The 27,550-nt window shown below is 25.0% G+C and overlaps 1 protein-coding gene across 2 annotated transcripts in view; it reads right to left on the bottom strand.

Moving 5' to 3' along the window:
* LOC126902823 (uncharacterized) overlaps positions 1–27,550 on the bottom strand; it is a 113,453-nt gene that overhangs the window by 25,769 nt on the left and 60,134 nt on the right. For both annotated transcript variants that reach the window (XM_050680450.1, XM_050680451.1), the window contains 3 exons: positions 23,903–23,991; positions 21,245–21,358; positions 9,382–9,479 (listed from right to left, as the gene is read on the bottom strand). In XM_050680450.1, the coding sequence (XP_050536407.1) occupies positions 9,382–9,479; positions 21,245–21,358; positions 23,903–23,991 (301 nt within the window). The remainder of the gene's footprint in view (positions 1–9,381; positions 9,480–21,244; positions 21,359–23,902; positions 23,992–27,550) is intronic.

The following is a 27,550-nucleotide window of genomic DNA, read 5'->3' as shown; positions in this document are numbered from 1 at the left end:
ACACAATTTTTTTATGAGAAATAATATTTTTTAATAAACCCTTTTTCATTCGACATACTTTATCTTAATCGAGATATTAATAAGGAACCAGCAGATCAAGTAGCTTTTGGAATAAAACACCAATTTTTTTAAAATTAAACACTATCTAAAGATTTGCATCGAAGCGTTTATTTTTGATAGTGATTTTAATCACTGTCAGATATCATTATACTTGATCCAACTATGCCACGTCACCACTGTGCCGCGACCCCCCTGTGCTGGGTTTTTTTCATTTATATCTTTGTATAATGATGTTTATCTTTTTCGTCGACTTTAAAATTTTTTCGTCTTTTTTTAATATTGTTATAATTTGGATTCATACTGATAAAATAAATCAATCTTTTATTGTCAAATTTAATAATTTTTGTTGAAACTGTCTACATTGTTTACTAATTTATTTAAATCTTAATAAATTTAAATTTTGATCAATATAATTATTATTTTCAGACCAGTATCTGGTGAAGGTACTTTTAAATTATACTACCGGAAGACAGGCTTCAAACATTTACAGGAAATATTAAGTAACATTAATTTTACAGGATATTTACCAGCTCATAAACCATTTGATAAACCATTTTGATGAGTACCATTTATAAAAAATTCTTTGTTACTTCAGTCTAAACCAATGCTTTGGATAAGTGTATGAATATTTTATTATGAACTAATAAAATACATTTTACTTTTTGATTAATCAATAGTGTATAAAGACACTTTGCGAGTGGGTGAGCAAACATGGTCCAGTATGCTTTGACCATTCTTATAATTTTTGATACAATTAACATTTTGTTATCATTTTTTTTCGTTATTTAAAATATAATAATTATCATTATTAATTTATTTTATTTTTTATTTTTTAAATAGCTATTTATAGCACTTTTCTTACAAAAGTATTGATGGGTCGATAACCATTTTAGGACCAGTACTTATTGAGTTACTAGAATTTTAATACATTGTGTAGGTATGTAGTATGGGTGAGTGTACTCTATACTGGTTTTATGTATACTTCACCTGCACTACATGCTCACTCTATGTATTAAAATGCTTGAAATTTGATAAAATTTTGTCCTAAAATCAACATTATTTGTGATAAAAGTGCTAAGAGATGCCTATTTCAAAATTTAAAAAAAAATCACTAGTTATAAAAAATAAAAATATATTCTTTAAACATAATCTAAGAAGGGAAATATTATTTTCAATAAAAATTTCAACAAAATGACAATTTTATCAAAAGTTATAAGCGTCGTTAGTTAAAAATGAGAATAAAATAATAATAAAATCAGTTGGAAAAACTAAATAAATAGTTTATTTAACTATTAACTATTCAGTTATTCCAATTTTTTAATTGCAGTTGTTTATATATTAAACATTAATATTGGTTATTTTTACCGTTTTGTTTTCGCGTATGTACTATAAAAACTGTGATATAACTAGTATTTATATAAAATAACCATTAATTTTATATTAATTAAAAAATAAAATCCCATAATAAACTCAAGCTAGACACTTAAATGGAGAGTATGTATAAGAATCTATTTTATGTGAAAAATAAACTGCTGTCTGCACTGACGATAACAGCAAGAGACCAATAGAGGATTATGTTTTTGTCTATAAACGCCTTCGGGTGCATGCTACGACAACAGAAAATGCATTTACAATCAACGGCCCGGATATATTATTCTTACTCTATCGTATCACCTCTATACGTGTTTGTTTTAAAAAACATGTAAGGTCGAAGAATGGTCGGCAAAGTGCCACCATTGACTGTGGAAAATTTAAAATAGTCAAGACAAGCAAAAAAGGTTTATAAAGCGGCTTTAGCATAATAATGGGCCACAACAGAAAATGTTTGTACACAAAAGCCGTAACATAGTAGTTGGTTAAGTGTATAACTTTAAGCAACCATTTCCATTACCCGAGGACAATGGATTACAAGTATGACACATAAGAACGAAAACAACCACATAATTTCATTCAATTTTCCTTTTACATTTAAATTTTATATTTTGTGTTTTTTTTTTGTTTACATCATATATGTTTTGTTTTTTAAGTGATGTCATTTTATTTTACAACGAATGGTGGCAAGGTACGCGAGTAGATGAGTACTACAATAACTGCGCTAACACTTCAGGATTTTAGTTTTTGCATTCCAGGTGTCTTATAATTAAGAGTAGCTTCCTACACAACGTGCCATAGTCTCTTTGTCTTCGAATTATGTGCTATTATTACTATTTTATGCTAAACACATTTGAATATGTCGTTACTGTACAGAGTTTCCTTAACTTAAACTAAATATCACTTGTTCTCTTTTCTATCAAATAACACATATTATAACAAAGCAGCATTTTCCTAAAGCCTGTTGTAGTTTCTTCGTAGTATTTTAGATACCAACATGGTCTTATTAGAGACAACAGACGACATCCACCACTATGAAAATAAATTTTGAATAATGATGCACCTAATTGGTCGTTTATCAAAACACATTTTGCTTAAATATTCGTTTAGAATTCATTGAGTTTCATCCATTCTTAGTAAATACTTCTATTTACTCAGTGATGCTGTCATTTTAGAAGTATATATACATATACATTCATAGTAATATATAATTTATTCCACGTATTTGGCATATGCGTCAAGGATTCAAAATATCGTTTTTTAAGATGTCTATAAAATGTTCGGTTGTATTATGTACCATTTGGATTGTCGATGCTCTGAGCTAATTGGATAGAAATGCGCGCTGACTACCCAAGAGGTTTTCAAGGGTGTGATAATTCAAACGAAACCGACAGAAATCGAACAAATTGCTTCCCATAGGAAACCGTTTCATTCGTCAGTTATAACTCAATTCTATCTCATAATTTTTTTTATCGACACGATGTATATTCTGTCTTATAATAATTTAATATCTACGTATAGATTTCCATGAAAATATCTTAGTTATTATATACGCCATACAAACCATTTATTACTGATGATTTCATTTTTTCCATCATAAAGATTTGAATTTTAATAAATGATAAAATATATACTTACGAAATAAATAAGAACCATTTTTATTGCAAAATTTATGACATAAAAAATAAAATTTATAACGTTACATTTATCTGGCAATACCTATTATGTTGAAATTTTATTCAATAAATAAACAATTTATTTATTTATTCATAATTAACGTTATATTTCGCAAAACTTAGAAAATCATTCTAATGATTAATTATGAGACAATTCCAACAGAATTATTAAAATATTATTTTATCATTATATTTTAATTATTATTCATTTGAACATATTCTAAAATTTCTTAAATTTAAACATTTAGGAACTATGGATAAAAAGTAAATGTAAAATAACCATTATACTTGAATTTCAATTAATTAGTGGTCAATAGAGTTTTACTTTATTCCATTTTGCTATCGTAAAATAGCCTTTGGAAATAATTGGCTATTAATTAAATTGAAGTTTATAACTACTCTCGATTTTTCTACTTTCGGTAACACATTTCAAAAAAGGATATTAAAAGTAAAAATAAATTACAATAAGCAGAATCATTCAGATTAAACATAGTTACATGTTATTTTTAGAGCAATGATTTTAAATTTATTTTTAGTTGCCATAATGTGAAAATCAATATATACAATTTTATCTACACAAAATTCATTCAATAATAAAATAATATCAAAAAAATATATTCATATGATTAGACATTAAAAGCAAATATTTGTTTCGGTATACAGAATTATGATTTTTTAAATCATATTATCAGTTACTTATATAATAATGTCAAACATAAGAAAATTTTTCATTTTTATTTTTCATTATTAATATAGTAAGACATTAACTATTGTGATAACGTTTAGAGAAAACTCTAAGGATATCCTGAAGTATAAAAACTACTATTTTGATAAAATCTAGGATATTTAAAGAAACGATTTAAAACTGTCAACTACAAATGAATTATCAATATTTTATTAGTAGGTAATGTATATTTTCGTTTTATGTCAATAGTTTCATAAATACATTTTTTTCAAAATGATCAATTCATATTTTTGATAGCCATAGCATTAAAATAAACATAGATATTTTTTGTAGTTTTACAGAAATGGTAACTTTATAAACATAAAAGTCGAGATCAACATATAAATTGCTTAAAAAAATGGGAGAGATTACATTTTACGAGCAATGTTAAATTGGGTTAAAAAAATCTCAAGGTATAATTTGTAGGTGGTAAACTGTGCTATAAACGATAAAATGATATACTTTGTTAATAGGGAAAAAGCACCTAACATTATAGAAAGTGAATAGCTGATAGATTTAGTCTGAAGACTTCTAGACAATAAAAAAAAATTTTATATAATATACACGAACTGAGCAATAGAGTATATTGCTCAGTTTATTCGTATTGATACATCAAATCAATAAAAATATACGAATTTGTGCATTTTATTTTTTATGGTAAAGATGTGTTTATTATAAAATAAAAGTAAAAGATAATATTCGAAAGAAAAATGAATGCAGAAATTCAATGTCAAAAAGTCGAACTTAACTACGATAAAATACATTTTGAATCAAAACGATCATCTTTAACAATCTATCATTCTATTAACAGCTACATTATTTTGTGAATATTTTGAACACCATACTATGTTTATAAGGAACACAAAATTTAGTTGTCTAGTGACATGAGGAAGTATGTCTAAAAAATGTTTTTGTAATTTTTTTTGACATACTTCATCTTATAACTATACGAATCAGTCATAAATAACATTAAAAACGATTACGACCATTGGGTTAATTTTAAAACTGTTAAATAATTAAAAAAAATTCTCTCTACATGAAAAAATTTTTCTTCTCCTTTTCCTCGCCTTAATCCCAACTATTTGGGATGAAGTACATGAAAAAATATATCCACTAAAATATTTTGTCAAAGTTATTTTTTGTTTACATTATTAATTTTATTCAGATGAATGAATTGAAAAGCAAAATTGGTATATTTAATATTTAGTGTAACAGCAATAGTTTTTTAATCGGGAAGTGTGATAGTTACCATTTGAGGTGATTTTAAAATTTTGTGCTGTATTTTTTTACAATTTTAGTTGTTTGTTACATTTTTTTCCATAGTACATTTGATCGTAGCCGTTAATTTTATATTAATACTTTATTTAAAAACAATTTTTAAATAATTACTTCAGTTATTTTGGTCAAATTCGAAAACAAAAGAAGATCTAGAGGTAAATAAATTTATTATAATAAACATATGTTATTACTTGTGTATTTTCAGGTAAGATCAATTTTATTTTCCATAAATATACATTGGACTATGTATAATTTTGCTTTAAATAATTTCTCAATAACATTATTTTATAATTAGCCACAATATTTGTTGAGAATTATAATATATGAAATTAGTTATTGTTTGTGTTAGTGCTTTAATTTTTTAAAAATGGCCTTTAAAAAAACGTGTCATTTTGTACTTTATAGTTTACAATGTTGAGTGTGCTTATTTCATAATACGTCTGGTGAATAAAACGACACGAGTGTTTTCACGAAAGGCATGAAGGATACACTCCTTCGACTAAAAACTTGCGAATCAAAATGGTGCTATCAATACAAAAAAAAAAAACAATATAACGATAAAAATTTTGTTTAAACTAGTGAAAAAATATTTTGTTTACAGTAAAAATTAATCTTACAAATGTCTAAGAAAATAGTTTTGATGTTTGTAGTAATAACTTAATCCAGTATCTTTTTCGATTACACAATTCATGAAAATAGAGTTTGTCTTAATTTAAAATTAATATTTATTACTTGAGAAGTTATAATATTAAACTCTTATTTATTTTAAAATTATTTTTAAGCGAAAAATATTTTTATAAATGTTGAGAAATACTTTTAGCTTCAATGTGAAACTGAGAAGGTATTAATTTTATTTTTATAATTAAAGTATTTATAGTTAATAGTAAAAATAAGAAAAGCTTATTGTTTCTTGCTGTCAAATTATTTAAATTGTCAAAAGAATATCCTAATAATTTTCTATTTTTTAGAAACATAGCAGTAATGACACCGAGTAAGACATTTAAAAAGATTGTTTTTAGAATTATTTAGTAGCTATAGAAGTAAAGAGATTAATAAATAAGAATAAAACATAATATCAGTTTATTTTTATCCTTATGTGTATTAAAAAGTTAAATTAAATTTTGGATTTAGAAAAAATAAATTATTATTTGCGAATAGTTTTCATTTATGTATGAATGTTTGATGATGCACTTTATCATTTGCATTACATGAAATTATTAAATAAGAGTATAAAACAAATCATAGTATATAATGTGTAATTCAAGCTTTATTGAGAACATTATATATTTCTATAGTTCATTGAACTTAATAGGTTTTAAATATACAATAATTTAATAAAAATTGATCGAAATTATTTATTCATTTGTAATCATTGATGAATAAATGTTCACAAATTTTAATGTATCATTAATAATGTTCAGTATTCATAATTTATTGCAAAAAAATAATTAATAAGATTTTACAATTGTCTAACTAATGCTCTGTTTTCATATTTTTTATAAAAACATTTTCTAGGGCTTAAATTATACATTTTCAACTAAAGCTCAAAGAAATCGCAATATTTAAGTAAGCGTTCATCTTTTTTTCCAACGAAATGCTTTTGAATTTTTCTCATAAGTCTTTGAATGAAATACCATTGGGTTCACCGAACGGCATAAAATAAATGTCTTCACTCTTTTGTTTAGTTTATAAGTAATATTGTTGCATTACATTTTATTTGCTAGTTTTTACTCGTTAAAGAATCGTGAAAATCAAAATAAAATCGGTATCGGTTATAACTTAACTCGGTTATTAATAATAATAAAAACAAAAAAATAATAATTTATTCATAAATTCTATTTCAAATATTACAATTTTAGGAAGGGTCAACCTCTTAATATTTTAACATTGGAGGGCTTAACAATAAATAGAAAATTATTTCTCAACAAAAACCTGCATTGAATAATATTATTTCATGAATTACACAAACTTTCAAGTTGAAATGAGTATTGTTATTTATATTATCTTTGAATTTATAATTAACCATGCCACTTCCTTCTATTACTCTCCATTTTAAAGTACTTATAACCCAATAAATAATAGCACAAAAGTTGTTTTTGACCCATTAATTATTTTTTTTTTTTTGCTTGAACCATTTAGAGGTATAAAGTGGTAGTTATTCATTAAATATCATTTTAATTAAATAGGCGTGCTTGAAAATACTAATAATTAACTAAATTAAATAAAAAAATTTTTTACCATTTTTAACGAATTTAATAAACTGATAACTTACTTATGGTAAAATATTCAGAAAAACGAACACATTATGAGTGAAACACTCAGTTATGTTTTTTAATTTATTAATTACAATACTTAAACATTTTAATTTTTAACAGATTTTCTGCTTTGTGAAGCACATAGAGAAGTATTACGGTATTTAATGTTATGCATTTTTTTAACCATTATTAAACTAAGTTAATCACACTAGTTTATGCAAATCAATATTTAAAGCGAAATAATAAGGCTATTTGAACCTTATTATTTCAATGCTACGATAATATGACTTAGTAAATTTTTATAAGTCTCTAATGATATTGATAAATTATTAATAAAATAACTCTTTAAATGTAAATTCTGTAAGTTACTATATAAAAATATTTTATTCGTTTGAGATCTTATTAGTTATTAAATAATTTATGATTTATATATTAACATAAATTATAAATAGATATTATCTATTTTAAGGCCGATTAATTTTGACATTAGAAAGACGACTTATTCATTGATGATTAAATTTAAAATCGTAAAATAATGTGTGTATATATATATATATATATATATTTAACAAACTAAAATTAGTAATAAATTGTTAATTTTTATTGTACATATCATACAATGAACTTTTCGATAATGTTTTCCTTACATAACTGAACACAATGGATACCTAATAAAACACTTTATAAAATCCATATTTGGAAAATCTAAGAGTTTTTGTATAATTATATCAATTAAATGTTCATGTCAAAAGGAAATAATATTATAAATACAAATGTCACATTATTATATAGATAAGGCGCATCATAAACCAACCAACTTATCAGTAAGTTTAAATCCTTGATTAGAACACAATTTGAATTCATAACCTTGAGCCAATAACAAGTGTTTTAATTTGGAATCTTAATGAATTATTATAAAGTATTATTACAATGAAAGTTCAACAATATTTGGAGCATTATCAATTCGTATTTCAAAATACAATCAAAATTGATTTTATAATATATAAAAAAAAATTAAGCATAATCAAACGAATTTGAAAATAAATTATTGCTTTTAAAAAAAAAAAAACAGTAATTAGGTTTTAATTTGTTAAAAAAGATTACACAGAGGTGTATTTAAAGGAGGTGTTATAGAATTGTGACATTTCTTTTAAACAGTGCTATACATAAATTTTTAGAACAATTGAAGATTACATTTTTTATTTAATGTCATTAAATTTGAAAGTTTGAAATATATATTTGCACGCCAGAGGTCTACTCTCACAAAGCGATTTTTAACAATGACACGAATTACGTCTCAGTAAGAAATCGACACTGGTTTTGATGGTAGAGACTCGTGGGCCGTTTATTATTCATGAGCAACAATAGAATACTTAGAAAAAACAAACACAATTAATAATAATCTTCGCATAATATCGCGGCATGGTCCTCGTACATTATCGACGTTGTCACTTTAACAACGAGAAGAAGACTTAACGTATCATTTAATCGTCGTCAGCCGTACGGAATTTGCTAGACTTTGTACTGTTGCATAAGGAACGTGGTGTTAGTCAATCAAACTATGATACCGACAGTAAGGCGACGGTTGATAAAGGTGGTAGTGATAAGGTGATAACGGGTACGGGACATCATGTATCACAAGCGACGCGGAACCATGAAAACAATAAATTAAGTAAGTCTGCTTTTGAAATTTTTATTAACAAGTCATTTTAAAAAAGAACATTACCTTATTTTCAAAAATAAATTAACTTGTGATAGACAAATATAGTGTACAAACATCTATAATCATTAACTAAAATATTATTATTATCATTATTATTACTATATTTCAATATGAGAAAAATTCATTCTATTAAATGATAAGCAAAAATTATTAGGTAATGAAATCATAATTTTATGACATCCTCCTTAAAATAAATCTGCATACGCTAATTGGTTGTACGAAGTTCAATAGTTTAATAGGATCATAAGCAGAATAAATGAGTAAAACGTCAAATAATTATGCATGAATACTTACGTATTTTTTTAATTTGTCACTCAAAAAGTTTCTGATATCGGTTTTACTTTCAAAAGCTGCCATATCGTCCAATTTTAAAGTAAATTGATACCGGTTATCTGTAATGATAAAACATTTTATGTATAGAAAGTAATTATGAAATTGAATGCTTTTAAACGGATAGGCCTAATTTAAATAATATCAACATAATCACCAATATCAAGTATCACAAGTCACACGAATAAAAAAAATAATGAATAATATGTTATTTTTAGTATCTAGTTATTAAACGTCATTTCGTTATAATAAATCTGTTATCTTAATTTTATGCGTGAGACATAGCGAATAAATCTGTATTATGTTGAAGTTCAATAAATTTTACAATAACTAAACGAGTAGCTGTATTTTTTATTTATTATACTCAGCACACACAACGGGTTAATATACAATAGTAAAATACATAAAAAATTAATTATTTAGAAAAATTAGGAACAATTTAATCAATAAAAATTATAACATTACATGATTTAGTCAAGTGACATAACGGACTATTATTACATCATTTTTAGAAATGAAGAGTACACGAAGGAAAGATTTGTTTCTGGGATTAAAAGCAGGAACTCTAAATCAATTTTTTGATAAGTATTCTGGACAATCAAACATACTGTTTATCAACATGTACAAGAACACTATATCAGAATATTTAGGATAAATAGCTAATAGTACAAGACCAATGCGTATAATAATAACCGAATAAGACATATTTACAAAGTACACTTTATAGTTAAACATATCTATAAATAGTCGTTTTTGTGATTTCCAATTTTTTTTAATTTGTCTGTCTTACAGGGATTCCAAATCACAGACCCAAAATCTAAAATAAACTGAAATAATAAATTTAATTCGATTTTTTTTTTACTTTTTTTTGTATTATTTTAATACTGGCTATTTTATATTAGTTATAGGACGCCAGTGGGGTATATTAATTTTAAAATCAATAACTAAAATATCCTAGAAACAGTAACATGAAGGTTAATAATATATAATTTGATCACGTAGTTTGTATTAATTACAATAAGTAAGAATTATTATTAACTATACAATCAAAATCATGAATTGATTTTATTTATAATACCAAGCATTGTTTAAATAATTTGTTAATTTGAATTTTTCTTATATATTATCTTCACTCATAAAACCTAAGTTTTTTCACAAAACAAAGATTTTATTAAAAATAAAAATAATTACTTTGTATGTACTTATTGTAAATTCATAGTTATTTCCATGTCATTCAAAAGTTTTAAAATAACCATAACCAAGTTCAAGTCATCTTATAGATAAGGTAAAGATATAACCAGGTAGTTATAAAGTTCAATTGCATTATAAAATATACATATAATACTTAAACATGCACGTGGTAGTGTCGTTCAAGTTAACTGGACTTTAAGTTAAATTTCTATTACTATTAATTAATCGCACGGAGAATTAAACTCATAAATGAGTTTTATACATTTCTATTTAGTTAATCCGTATGTAAGCAATTTTTTTTTTTATAATAATAAGTAAGTAATTTAAATTTATAAGAAAAAAACATAGTTAAGTTCAATTTTCTTAAAATGTATGTTTTTAAAATAAGCTCCTCTATCTACATAAATTATAATTTATTCTTATTTAAATTACCTTGTACAGGTATAAAGTAAACACATACAGTAAATTTAGTTCATTTTAAATGTGTTTAATGACTACATTTTTAAATAATCTATGAAGTCTCTAAAATAGTAGAACAATGAAAAATGAAATATTACATTAAAAATGATGCCAATTGGCAAGGCATATTAGAGAATTTAAAATTGCAACTCTCGAAGAAAAATATGAGAGGATAAACTATGAGCATACATTTTTTAATTCTATACATAGATGTGTTAAAATTTAAATACTACGTAGGCTTAAAAGAGTTTAATAGAAAAAAAATAATATAAAACATAAGATTAAATACCTTTTTTTTATTATTATTATCAATTAACAGTTATGAACATTTTTAGTAAAAAAAAATTTCTAACTTAAGTTAGTTTAATTTTTATTTCTGATGAATTAATCTATTTTGAATTTGTGTAATGAAAAAAACAGATGTACAGAAAAAAATTAACCTTCGAGATAATTATCAGTTTAGTTTAAAAATTAACTAAAAATAACACATTTTATTTCTCAACCTTTATTACGAATTGTTTGGATTATGTCTATAATAGAATTTAAAATAAAATAATATAATTAAAAACATAAGAGCATTTTGTACAAATTATATTCAAAAAGTGATAAAATTCAAATTTGTGAATTACGACTTCTAGAAATGTATCTATAGTTAAAACATATTTTTAACGCATAATAGCTGAAAGTAAGTTATTCTGAAATTAGATTTTGCTTTTATCCTTAGTCGAAATTACATAAAACAATGGTAAAATCAACCATCTTCAACATTATGGGCTAGTTTTTATAAATTAATAAATAATACATTTTTATTGAATTGAATAATATAAAATAAGCATGATTATGTATATAATTTTAATATTAGTTTATATAGTCAAATTATTAAATCACGGTAAAACGCTGTATATTATGAATAATGAATAGTTATTAAAAGTTTCTCTGCGCAAATTAAATTTTTATGTATTGAGTACATGCATTTAAATTTTTTAACTGATTTATTCAATGATTAAAAAAGTGTTTATTTTTATAATTCAATTTAATAACTTCAATTTAATTATAACTAATATTTTTTTTAAATATTTTATTTATAAAAGTATTATTTTTGATAAATTAATAAATTGATGCATGTAATTTAGTATTTAAAGAATTTTAAACTAATATATTAAGTAATATATGCAATCGGTTAAAAAATTATAACCATAAAAAAACGGTAGCACAGTGAAGACGTGGCAAAGTTAAAGGATCAGATTTTCAAAATGTTATAGCAGTTTTAAGTAAAAAATTTCGAAAATTACCAATTTTTATGGGAATTTCCCCCATTTACGGGGAACCAAGGAATTTTTTTTTCAATTTTTGAGTAATGTCTTTCACTAGATACGAATTGTGTTTTTTCGTATCATTAAAAGAAATTAGTTCGGTGAGAACTAAGAAAAAGTGGAAAAAGACCAAAAAAATTAACATATCATAGTAAAATTAATACCTTCTCAGCTACGATAGAGAAATTATTAAAACTTAAATATATGAAATGTCCATTAAAAAAACTTAAATATATATATATATATTTTATACTAACTATAGTTGATACAATATTATTCGTTAGCTACATTTATTGATGCATACCATATAAGATAATTTCTCCGATTTTCCTGATATTTCTTAATACAAAATTTTACTTCGTTTTAGAAATACTGAACACATTTGCACTAAACCAATAAGAATACGTGCAAATAACTCATCCAAATGTTTTATAAAAGCCAATGTACTAAGTTTCTTTTATTCTCAAACAGTACAATATATTTTTAACTTAATTTTGTTGTTTCAAACTTTGGCCCACTAGTAACACACCAAAAATTTACTCGGTAGGTTTCAATTCAAAAAGATAGCGTTTTTGCCCTTAAGTTTTTCGCGGTAATGATATCTTGTTTGTTTTTCGCCTTCAAAGTTTTTCGTACAAGTTGACCAAACAATATTCATCAGTGACTCGTTCACAAGATACCATTTAGAAATATTATAAGTAACCCTAAAATGTAAGAAGTTGGACACTTTTGCAACTCTAATTGGATTTGTACCGTAAACATGTACGACTAATATAAAGCACTAAGTGAAGAAGTTTAAAATATATCAACTGAGTTTAATTTAATCTCAATTTAAGAATCGAGGTATTTAAATATTGTTTGACTGTATAATTTAATGAGAAACACGTAATGTAGTTATAATAAGTTGAAACAACTTTGTAACAATAAAATATCGTCGATGTTAACTTTTATTATTGATAAAATTAGATGTGATTTATTCATTTAATGGGTGTTACTTAGTAAAATTCCGTGTAGTTTTATAAACATTCTGGCTGATAATATTTTTGGGACATTTTTAGCACTTTAATTAAACATGTTTGCGAACAATGTAATGACCTAATCAATCTAAAAGCCTTTATGAACTATTTTGTGCTTCATTTCACTTTTATTTACAAAGAAAATTCTATTGAACTTTCTGAACTTTATATTTGTTGCTATTGTTGATTTTTTTTTATAGAACCAATCAAATTTTATTAAAGTAATTGCTTTAATGAAAAAATTTCATAAAACCTCCAAAAAGCTTATTTCTGTTTCAAATAGTCTAATTTAATAGTCGTCTTACTTAGTAGACGAATAACAACATTTTCTTGATCCATATAGTAAAATTAGAATTTTTAAAATAAAGAAAAATATTTTCTATGATAATAAAAAATGAACTACAACAAGGTCTTACGATGGATTTATAATAATAAAATATGAAACAAACTTGTGGATGATGCAAGTAAAAATCAAATTTAAAGCAAATAAAACTTTAAAATCAGTAGTTTAGAATAAAATATTTATTTAAACAAAAATATAAATTTATTTTATCGAAAATTTTGAGAATATTTTATTGTTTGTATCCAATCTACTCCATGAAAAACTATATTATTATACCAAGTAATTAATTTATTGTTAACCACATAATTACCATTTTTTATTAAATGACAAATTAATCCCTCTGTACATTTTAAAAACGTTTTCGAATATTGTAAAATAATTTATTGTACATTTAAAAATGTTCCTTAACTAAGTAGTTAACATGAAATTCAGAAAACGAGATTTTTTTTAATCTAGCAACATCAGCATAGTAGTTAGTTTTGATGTATAATATGATGATAGTTATCTTCTACATAGTGTATAAAGTAGCATTATTATTGATCTGGTACAGCTCAGGAATCTCAAGTCGAGCCCATCAAAAACATAGATATACATCAACAATACGTTATAATAACGTTTGCTATCATTATAATACTATCAGGCAAAACAGTTGTTGCTAGATATTTGTAACGAATTTAACACTGTGCTGTGAATATTCAATGTAATAAATATATTTACATAACTAGACGATCAAAAAATAAGACATATTCATTTTATTAACTGGCTATTTTGCTTTCGCCTTGTATTTGCTCATTAAAGAAATAATTTATTCGTTGGCAATAGGTTAAATACGGATATATAGATTTCTGCATATCAAAGAAAAAATGGAAAGGAAATAAGTCAGAAAAAACCGGACGCCGGACTGACCGTAAATTGAAAACGAAGTACGCAGCTATTCACATACAGACGTCTTTAGAACTATTTTTTATTTTATTTTTTGCCTTTCTTTTCTTACGTACAGTTATCTACGCTATTTCATTCTGGGTAAAATCGGCGTTGAGACGTTTAATCAAATTTTAATAGTGAGCGCGGCAGATTGTGTGCTATTCAAAGGAAAAAGTGACTTATATATAGAAGAACGTTGTACACAAAAAGCTTAACCGACCGTTGTAATTACAAAGCGATTTTAGAAGTACAACGAATGTTCCAATGAGAAAACGCCGGTGACACAAAATTTAGACTTGTACTAATACGTCATGGTTAATATCGTCTAAGGCAAAAACCTATTTTAACAGTAGCATACATTATCAATTCATGTTCCATTAACAATAACATCAGTTCAATAAAAAACCATAGAACTGCTAAATGAATGACAGCGTTTTCAAAGATACTAAAATTTAATATTATTTTGCTATCCAATTTAAAACAGTATCTGCAATTTAAAGAGTAATTTAATTACAGAGGGAATGTTTGTCTACGCCACGTGTAAGAAATTAACAGCGAGCAGGCGTTTCAAAAGGCATTACAACTAAAAAAAACTTGTATTCGATATAGTAAAGCAATAAAACCATAGTTGTAAAAATACATTACATTTTTACAACTGTCATTCACAAAAAATATCAATTAAAATTGTTTTACCGACTATTTACTAAAGTGAACATTTATCGTAGAAACGGAAAAATGTATATATAAACATAATAACTAACCCACAAACAACTACTTGTTTTGTAAAACAGTTTTTGTTTTATCGAAAAGTAAACGTTAAGTATCAAAATATATTTAAATATTCGCGTTGTCTCAGTGTGCAGATTTTCTTTAATATACAACAGTGCTTTGTCATAAAATGCAAATTTCTATCAGACAGCGTATAAGATACACAAAAATATGAATTTAAAATAAACTAATTTCAACGCCAATATTATTGTTAATATTCTCGTGTCATTTATAGATTTTATCGTTGACATAACCTTATTATACTTTATAATCTTCATAACATAAACAAATGTCATAACAAATTATGTTGCAGAAATATTTGCCGTTATAATGAGCGACCAGCTTTAGCAAGAATCACTTAAAAGAAAAAGCAATGAATTATTTATAAAAAATAAATATCAATCATAAACTGGCTGTATTTAGCATAAACCATTGTCTAGTATCACAAAAACAGCTGTCACATAATGATATAAAAAGTCTTTTTAAACGTTCACCATGTCAAATCCGCGGCTTGTAAATCACTGACGAAATTGGAACGATCCGCGAGTCAAATCTCAAAGCCAAATAGACGTGATAAACAAAGCTTTACGCCTCGCAAAAGTTAAAAATGAACTTTAGTCGATGGCAATATACATTCCGTATAAACCGCATACCAACACTTGACGAAAAACAAATGTATATCACTCTTAGTACAATAGTATGTGCTATAAGCGTTCACAGTCTGTGTAGGTTTGATTGAACTACTTTCTTCCTGCAAACTACTTCATGACACGAGTATTTCTCTTCTGAAGACAAAGAACAATCTATTATAACTGGTGTCGTATTTTAAGTATTTTTGGAACTGATTTTTTTGTGAACACAAAAATAAATCGTTCAATAGGATATCAAAAAGGTATTTTCAACCGCCCCGCTAATAATGTTTGGATAGACAGCTGTACGATGGGCAGACTCTTAGCTGCCGTCCATCTGTGCACGTCAGTTCAGGCAATCTCGGTGCTCAGCGTTGGTTTGTAAGGAATTAGTTTGCGTCGGCGTTGTTTGAAATGATATTGAACGATGGTGGACCGCTATTTTCTTAAGAGCATAAATTATCCTTCGGTTTTCTTTAAAGGCACACAAAGATAGAAAATAATGATACCATGACCTCGAACCAAATATCCGTGGATTAAACAGAATTATGTTTTTTATTATGAATAAGAGTTTATCGATTACTAAAAAATTTTATAAACTGCTTCTCTCATTCATATTTTTTTCCTCTTAAAGAATAAATCTCATAATTTCCGTCAAAAAAATTAAGCTATACATAGCACTCATAAAAAGTATAAAGTTTATTATTTTTCTAACGCTGAAAATGCTATTAAGGAGTGGTATTATAGCAAGATTAAGGTGTGCTCATTTTAAATTTTGCACAAAACAGTGTAAATAACTCATTTAATAAAGGGTGGGTGGTAAAACGTATATTAGTAATGTACAATATTCAGTGAGAATTATACTTAATCTTTCTAGGGACATGTTGTTTTTATACATCCCTAGATCATCTTACTCTGATATAATCCCAAATGAAAATTTTGCAGGGATATGTGTTTCAACGGGGTTTCATTATAATATGTTATTGTCACTAACTTTTGTTTTTTATTTTTATAATTTCTCGTTATTCGTCGTTTTATTCTATTTTTCTGTATGTTTTCGTTGACAGATGTTAAACTGGCGTTTAATTTGTACCGACCATTAGGATGACAGGAATGACACGATAATTTAAAGACCACGTAGGCTACGAGATGTAGCAAACAGATAAACTTTTTGTTGGTTGAACAGACCGTCGGGTGAAGGATAAATGTAGAGGTGAAAGTTCTGGAAACTGGCGAGAAAACTGTTTCATTAAGAAAATCCTATTGCATTGCTCAACAGTTTGACCGTTATAGCGATTGTCCAAACAATTAAACGAGATCGGAGATGCATGAAAACAAAGTTTTGTCTGTTTGCACTACACAAATACGGTAAAAGGGTCGTGTTCAACGTGTCTATGAACATGACAAATCTCTATCTTTTCTACCGTTATGTCCTAAACAAACACTTACCTAAAATCTAGTTAATGTTATTAATTAGTTTTCTAATAAGATACTGACCAAGACACTTAAAATGTTATAAGACATAACTTTTAAATTAATGTATAACTTAAATAACAAAAGTATTGTAGACTTCTATTTTGTTAAATCATCTGAATAGAAATATTTTTTCTAAATATTGTACAAATATTTGCCCATGATTATATTTAAAACAAATAAATTATGACTAATGAAAAATATCAAGCATGCCACCAAACTTACTTATAAAGTTTACATTTATATTCAAGGATTATTATTTTATGAAATTAAATGACAGAAAATATAATAATATAGGGTAAATTAAAATATAACATACATTGTATCTTTAATTTCTATCTTAAAATAATAATTATGTTCAAAATATAATTTTTGGTATTACTTAGTGTCATTTTTTCAAATAAATCTTTCAATTTATCAGTTATTACTTCTTCTTATAATATATTCCTTATACTTTATAAGAATGTCAACTTTATATTTTTAAATGAAGAATATACACATATCACTAGCTTATTAAATAAAAAATAACAGATTGATACAACTTTTCATTATTTTGAAAGTAATTAAAATTATTATATATAGACTAGAGGAAGAGTACGAGCGGAAAATGACTAATTATAAAAATAGAAATACCCTCGTCTCACATCCAGCTATCACTATAAAATGTAAATGACTTCCGAAATACTGTTTCAAAATTAATTATTGACCAGTCATTTTTATAATTAGAACATTACCTAATAAATAAGCTAACTAATTATGTATGTTGCCATTTAAAGATATAAAGTGGACACCCTCGTAAGATATAAGAAATGAACATAAAAAATAATTTATGACTGAGAAATTGAGAAAAATATATACTTAAAATATACGAAAAACATTTTTTATGTAATTCTTATTTTATGATTAATTAAATTCTTGATAAATAAATAACTGTGTATATTCCACTTAAATAATACCAATAAAAATGTTCTCAACATAATTAAAATATTAAGAGAAATTGTCAAGCTAGTGTTAAAAAAATTACTCTGTATTAATTATAATTTTAGTGAAAAAAACTAAACGTCAGATATATGTATAATATAAAAGTAATGTCTATTAAAATCTTAGTACTTAAGTTACATGAGTTTATATAGTAATATTTATTGTTTTATGCTCCTATAAACATTTTAAAATATTGAAGATGATAACATGAATGGGTTTTAAACGTAGAGCAACCATTAATTATTGCTTTTGACGATTCAAAAATAACAAAATTGTATGATGATCTTCTTCGGTGTTTAATAACAAATTTATTCAAAAGAAAAATGCATAAATTTTTCAGTTTAGTAGATTTTTTAAACCAATAAAAGTAAAAATAACTTATCTTAGGGAATTTAAAATTTAATTTTTATTATGACTTATTAATTAAGTATTGCATTAAATATGTAATAATAATTTGAAAAATATCTTTGGTGAAAAAAAAAAAAAAAAAAACCACAATAATTTTCCGATAGTTTATCAATTATTAAAAGATTGTAATATATTTATTATCTACTTATTACAAAAATCAACTCAAAAATATATAAATAATAATGATATGACTTATTATATAAGTTATAATTATCTGGGATCTTAAAAATAATGTAATTAAAACATAAATATACATTCATTAAGTTTAAATAATTGTACTAGACTGTGACAAAATAAGCACTTGAGATCTCCAACGACCCAAGTGTACCTAAATTGCCTACACAACTCGCCGAACACTTTCGTTCAAATGGAACAATTTAGATCGTAAATAGCTGTCAGATACTCACATTTATTTTCACAAAACTATCTATACTTTGATACCACATTTAAATTAATAAGGTTGCCATTACTAACTCAATCGTTTGAAAGATAAGAATGAGCCTCTCCCACATTTTACTAAGTTGATACACATTTGATTAAGCTACAACGAACTCATTTAGAGTAACTAAATATCTCTTTAACGATTTTCATTTAATTTTTCATCTTGAAACCCCACAAAAAACATACTCGATGTTATTTAAATAATAATTTTTGATAACAACATATAATAAACCCTAAATTCAATAATTCTATAGATCGTTTAATGTGTATCATGTGTCATCATTTTTATAATTTTTCAAGAGTGCTAAAAATTTATTAATAATTTTTAAGTTTTTTATATTTTAATTTTGAAAGAAAAATAATAATTTTGTAAAAATAATAATAATAAACCTATTAAAATAAATTAGTGCAATAAAATTTTACATTATTTTCATATAAAATTTCATTTTGAACAAGACTGTATATACATGGTATGACAGTTTAGTAGCAGTATCTAACAATATATTAAATTAGTTAAACAATTATTCGCTGAAATTTTAGAAAAAATGATTAACTATGTGTTCATTAGGTATTTTATATTATAATAAAAATTTACTTGTGGCTAATATTATTTAAAATTATATTAAAAACATTAATATTTTCAATATAATTTTAATTTTGAATTATATAGTAACAAAATAATAAAACTGTACATTTTACACATTAAATATAGTTTAAAATTAATAATTTGACATTCAGATTTTAAGAATATGTTCAATTTAGTACTGAGTTTTCATAGCATTAATATTAACGCGATATTCTAATTTAAAAAAACATATTTAAATTATTTAAATTTAAAATTTCATTTTTTACATTAAGAGTTGTCAACTTTTAAATATTACATTCATTTAAAATTTAGAATTATAGAAATTGAAATATAATTTAAGAGTTAAACTCCAAAATTTTGAGTTTACAAAACAAGATAAAGTTTAAATAAAATAATAATAAAATTGTTACTTGTATTATCATATTAAAAGATATATATAAAAAATACCCGTAAAAACATTAAGACACAAGAACATCAATGTAATAGTTTCATAAAACTTTTTTAGTCATAAGAAATATTCTTAATTATCTTAGTAAACCATTGTCTTTGTAAACAACATTATACCATCGCTATAAAATATTAAAAATCTGATTTTATTAGCAATAAAAATAAACTATTAATATGTTTGCATTATCTAAATTAAACTTAAATATATTTTAGTTTTAATTTATTTGATTAGTGTTATCGTATGATTTATTATTTCATTTTAAATTATGTTTGAATAAAATGTTTCTTATAATAAGAAGTAATCAAAATGTATAGTAAAATTTGTAGTGTGATGATGTATTGCAACAGCAGCTTGGTAATAAAAAGAAATTAATTTAATTCTTGTATTTATTTTTATAAAAACATGCAAACAATTTCAAAATTAAACTGTTTTTAGTAGTTATAAGAACTTTGAGATGGTATGTTTATACTCAAACAATTGTTGATTTATTGACAATATAGAAAATTGAGAAACTTCGATATTCTTTATTAATTTGAAAAATAATAATTTATCGTTATTGCATTATAATAATATATTATATGTGTTTGATATCTTAACTATTTAATACAAATTGTAATAAGAATTTGTGGATTATTCACTGACGTATGACTAACAGAAATTAACAAATATCTGAAATTGAATGTACTCCAAAATGTCTAATTTAAAAAATCATTCTCAATAGAATACAATTTTTAACTAATTATTTTTTCTTTGGTTATTTCATATTAAAAAAAATCTCAAATCATTTCATGTTACTATATTAATTAAACGTATAATAAATAAAATAATGTATAGATAGATGACTCACCAATCGGTACAGAAACATTTCTGAACACGTTACAAGGACAAGGACCACTACTTTTATTAGGATTATCTTCTGGAACAGTGCACTGTTTTATACAATTACCGGATGAACCACATACTGAAACAATTTTTAATTTCCTTTTCAATAAAAAATAATTGTGTTATAATATATGTACAAAGTAAAGTTGACTTTAACTAATGCCATTCTAAGTGTATAAAATACATTTTAAACTAAAAATATAACTTTAATATTATATAAAATATTCATTTGAGGCTTATTGTGGCGCAGTTGATACTGCAGATGCTGCCAGCCTCCGAAGTTTAGCTTCACCTACCGCTGTTAATTGTCAGAATGGTTAGCACACGTCAATTTCAACGGCTGAAAGTACATTGTATAAAAAGCAATGGGAAACTACTGTACTTAGTTATTCCACAAGATAGACCAGACCTATCTAAAAAATAAGCTAGTATTAACCAATCTAATGGTTAAAAAAAATGTTTTTTTTTCCAATCAAAGCTATGAAAGGTTACAAATATTAAAAAAATCAAACTAATTGGCCGCAACGAAAAATTTGTAACTTTCATGGCGCATTTAAAAGAAAGGGTCGCCAACCCACTGGGCGAGACACTGTATTGCCGGACCACAGTAGAATTAAAAAAAAAATTAAATATTGTAAATTAAAAGCAATTTAAGATAAAAAAGAAGTATAAAAGTAATAAAGATTAAAGTTGATGTCCGTTGAGTCGTTGATAGTTGATGTACACCAAAACCTCGTGATAGTTGTCACATAATCATATAGATCAGGGATGACCTTATACAAGGCCGTTGCCCGTACCTTACAAACTAGGGGAGTTGATTTTTGAAAGGAAAAAAATACACGAGTCCATTGAAGATGGAACACGCAAAAAAAAAAGATAAAAAATGATGGTTAAGTTAAATTAAGTGGAATTTATTAAGTAAAAAAAAAAAACAAAAAAAAAAATTAAGTTAATACGAGGCAAAAAAACGAACGGTCAAAAAACCTCGTCTACAAATTAAAGGGGAACAGAGAGAAAAAAAAACAGACATTAATAAAAAAAAATAGTTACACCTACACTTTTATTATTGGAGAATACGATGAACGTCTTCGGGTACCCACCGGCTATTAATCGCGGTATTACCGCTAAGCACAACGGGTATACGTCCCAAGTAAGCGACTGGTTTTAGACAGACTTAGCTTGCAAGAAGTTGGGACACTCCGGAATAAAATGCACTACGTCACCACATTGTACTAATAATATATTCATCATCCAATAAAATATAATACCAAACCTATATATATATATATATATATAGAACATGACAGGTGGTATTGGAACACGCCTGCCATGTTGAGGGACCTAGATACAAACATAGGGACACCTACAAAAAAAATTCGCCACACGTGCTTATGGCACAGCGCATTAATAAAAAAACAAATTCCGGCTCAAAACATTAAAAACAAAAATATACATTACCAGCCCCGAAGGGCTAAAGAATAGGAGGCAGGCTTAACCGACGAAGTAAGAAAAAAAGATTTACATTTTTAATATAGCGGGCACTGACGACAAAACAAAAAAACAAACAATTATTATAAGAAACACGATGTTGCAGCGCACACAACAAAAAAAAAAAAAAAAAAGCCGCTACGGACGGGAAATAGTATGACCAGTTCCGACTATGGGTATTCCCCGACAAAACGTCCGTCGTTTGACCCGGCGGTCCGTTGGCTAGCCTTTAGAGTAGGGGTCAACACATTTTAATGCTCAGCGCCGGAAATTATTAAGAAAAGTTTGAATCATCAGATATCATAAGGCGACAATGTAGGTGGTGAGTAGTGCAAATGACGTTCATGATAGGAAAGGAGCGGGGTGAATGTACACACAAATGTCGTCCATGAACCGGTCCGAAGTAGTGCACAGCTGACTATCTTGCACGCGCACAAACAAATCACAACATCTTATCATGATTACTTAACTGATAAACGCCGCCGCAGTACGCATTCGGCCTAACCAAGATAATTCAGAACACAAATATATATATATATACGTATACAAATAGATAAAAAAAATAAACACATACTTTTTGTCACGTTACAGCTACTTGTAAATTTATTTTAATGTTTTCAATTTTGTTAAGTTTTAAAATTATATTTAGTGTAACACTCCCGTAAAATATGAATAGAGTTAAAACAAATGCAACCAATATAAAACTACGAAGCAAAGAATCCATTACTAACCAAATCGCTTTTGAGTGTTATCTTTACACGAATTAAACGTTTTTGTATTAGCATACTGTTTTAAGAGGAAAACAAGATATTTTAATGAATATGATTCAGATCATCCTTGATTACTGTATGATAAAATCTACCTATTACATAACACAAGAAAGACTTTTCTATAATTGGATTCATATTAATGTTTTATAGTTTAAGTCTTCATATTTTAATTTTGTTTAACGAAATTAAGACAAAATATTGAAACTTAAGGAAATACTAACGCCAAAGTTATCAATGTGAAGAATATAACAATTGTTTGATTTTACATCAGGTGCAATTAAAATTAATTCATTAAATTAAATTTTTAGACATTAATTTTCTTATTAATTAAAAAAAAAAAGGAAAAAAAAATTATTGGAACTTACTTGAAGTGAAATTGACAACGGGTATCTCACATTGTCCTCCGATAAATCCAGGAGGACAGTTACAAATCTCAATTGACCGACCAGCATGTCTGTAACACACCAAAAATATACATATTAATATTTTCTTATGTGTATATTATTTGAAATGCTTGACTGTAATGTGCTTAGAAATACAGGTATCTTAATACGTGATGAGCATATAAATTATTACACCTTAAGAATGTGTATATAAGTGCTTGCCATCTAAATTCCAACAAAATTTTCATTTGCTTTAAATTATTTCCATGGTTACATTTTTTCTTGTTGAGGAATGTGGATTCAGGTGTATAAAACAAACTATTCTAACACTAATCTTAACTGTCAGGTACTCTAAAGGATAGTAATATCGTTAGTTTTCTAGTAAGAAATGAACACCACATTTAAAATAACAGGCAATTACAAAAGAAAAAGATCGTTTGAATTATACGAGAAAAATCATTTATTTCAATGCACGCGATTTATTTTTTTCTTATTTATGAAAATATAGAAAAATGAGAAATAAAATCTTCAAAAATGTGTAGTTAGGTATTAATTTAGCTTTAATATTGAACCATCTAAAATTGGAAAGCCTTTTTAAGCTGTAGTTGCTGCTCACATTCCAGAATGTCATAATGATACAAAGACTTAATTGAATATTATTGCTTAATAATTAATCGAGACAAATGTCTATAGTATTTTATAGTAATTTAGTTTTCATTCTTGTAATTTTTGTTTGAAGATTATGCCCTGAAATTAAAATTACACTTAATTGGTACCGATTACAAGAAGGTTATATAATTTAATTAGGTATCTCATTAACTTTTAGAAAATGAGAAAATAATGTTTTTCAAAGCTACCATAAATACTGTCTAATCAGCAGCAAAGCTATTTTTCAGTTAAACTTTATAAGTAGAATGAATTAATAACTATGTTTCACGCAATATCTTCAAAAGTATAAGATATAATCTATTTTTTTTCAGAAGTTAATAGTATCCTACACACTTAAATTAATACAAAAATATATAGTTTTTTCTTTTCTTGCTAAGTTTTAACATCTTTAGATGGAGCATACATATTTAACTGGCATAAAAATAAGAAAGTAGGCATTATTTTAATAATGTCTTCTATCATAGTGTAGTAATACACTTATATTATACATTAACCTATAATTATGTAAATAAATAACTTATACACACTATATAACAGATAAACCACACCAGTTCATTCATGATATCAACACTGATTGAGTGGTTTCAAAACTATGAACGCCAAAAATTATGACAGGTTATATACCGAGTAATTGTTTATCTATAACACATGTAACATCTTCAAAACTGTAAAATATAAAATAATTTTTTTCTTTTCAGAATTAAAAAATAGTATTTTATATTGTATAATTTCAAGAAAAAAAAATTGGTTGGTATTATTTTCAAAAAATAAAACGTAAGATACTATAAACACCCGAAAAGAAAAAATAATATTAAATTTTATAATTTTAATATCTTTAAAATTATAAAATTGTATGAATCATAGATAAATAATTAATCTGTATGTGCGGGAATGTATACCGATATAACATGAAAACATCATTCCTTGATATTGAGCATAAAATAGTGGTTTTAGTTTTCTATTTATATCATTTTTCATAACATTTCGTACCATTGATCATGTTAACAACATACATTAGTTAACGATGATTGCATGTGCATGTAAGTCAAACGTCCTTACATAAAATCCAAAAAAAAGACATCTTTAAGAGGATGTATTTTGGCAAACCAAAGTCAAAATTTAAAAGCATAATACTAAAACATACATACACAATTATTAAATAACATTTGACTTTAATAAAAACTTAAATTAGCATAAAAATATATTAATGTATAACATAATATACGTTTAAATGAAATTGTATGCCATTCTAATTTATATATTTGGCAAAAAATAAATTAATAAAAATTTGAACACTATAACGTATTAAATTGATTATAATTATATAATATAATATATAGTTTTTACAGTATGTAGAAAGATTTAGTCAATCATAGATACTTTGAGTCTATAACTACATATTTATTAAAATTATTAAAAATGATATATATATTAGCAAAATCAAATAGCATTTTAATAAATAATTAAAAAAAGTAAACGTTAAATTATGAATATTTGACTTTGAAAATGATCTGTAAATTTAAAAAGTATTGTGAGACTTGGTACGAGTGTAATTAAGAAATTCAAAGAAAGAAACAGTAGCACATTGAATTCACGACATAGTGAGGACTTAGCATTGTCAAAAGTATAGATGATATCAAACAGTGATTAAAAATCACTATCATAAAAAAAACCAATTTTTTAGTCCTTTAGAAATAATTTTTAGATAAGTTTATAATAAAAAAGATTTAACTATTTTCAGCTCAACCTGCAAGTTTATACAGACATCGTTAAATAGAAAATGTTATGAAAATTTAAAAAATAGTATATTTAAGATTAATATGCACTTAAAATTTTTTATTATTAATATTTAAAGTAAATTTATGGAAAAAGTTCAAAATTTCATTAAAATTATTTTTTGCATTTTTATCGTAATAAATCATAAAAATATAAATCATAGTAATTATTAAATACTATGAGTTACTTAGATGATTACTAAGACTTTATTTAAATTTTTTTAAAGATAAAAATTCAAAAAAAATAGTGCGTTTAAAGAAATTTTGAGTTTTTTTCATAAATTTATAAAATGTTATACATTTTTTAATATGATTTTACTGTGTAATTCAGTATAAAATCGAATTTTATACTCTTTTTATTGGAGATATTTAGTTGAAAAAACATTTTTTGAAGTTTTTATAGATTCGCCATTGTAATGGTGAACTGTTGTAAGGTATTTTAATACAAAAATAAAAAAATTTTAACACAAAAATATCATTTTTTTTATTACTACAGCCATTTACACAAAGAATTTTTTTTTAACTTATGGTACGTAACATAAGCTTTAATTTAACATAACTTGAAAAGACGCAGTAATTTCGGAATATTTTCAAAAATTAAATTAAAAAGCCTACTTTTTAAACAAATATTTCAAGATTTGAGTCCCTCCTATTAAAAGAAAATGGTCCGATTTAAAAAAAAGTAGGTCGAATGGAAGAGGTAATGATGATCTATATATTTATCAAAAAGTTATGGCAATGATTAAAAATATAAAATCAAGAATATTTACACAAAAACTTTATTCTTAAACTTTGATGTCCGTTTTTACCATAATACGAGTTCAATTTTTTTTTCTAGTTATTGTGTATTACGTACTTTTTAATATAAGATATATATATATAAAAATGTTAGTATTCCTAGAACATTTTCAAAAGTTAAGTTGAAAAAGTTAATTTTTTGTGGAATAAATACCATTTTGAATTTTTTTTTGGCCAGGTAAAGGATTAACTTTTCAAAAAAAATATACCAAATTATAGGTAAATAACTAATGTATTTAAAAAAAATTTATGACAATTTTAAGAAAAAAAAATTGAAAAATACCTATTTTACCTTTTTTTTTTTAATTGTAATTTTTGGGGGGATTTTCCACATTTACGAGAAACGAGGGAGTTTTTTTAAATTTTGAGGATAATGTCTTTGACTAGA

Source organism: Daktulosphaira vitifoliae, unplaced genomic scaffold (genome assembly GCF_025091365.1).
Source record: "Daktulosphaira vitifoliae isolate Bord-2020 unplaced genomic scaffold, ASM2509136v1 Scaffold_3, whole genome shotgun sequence".
In the NCBI taxonomy this organism is placed as follows: Eukaryota; Metazoa; Arthropoda; class Insecta; order Hemiptera; family Phylloxeridae; genus Daktulosphaira; species Daktulosphaira vitifoliae.
This window is presented reverse-complemented; position numbering and strand designations above follow the sequence as displayed.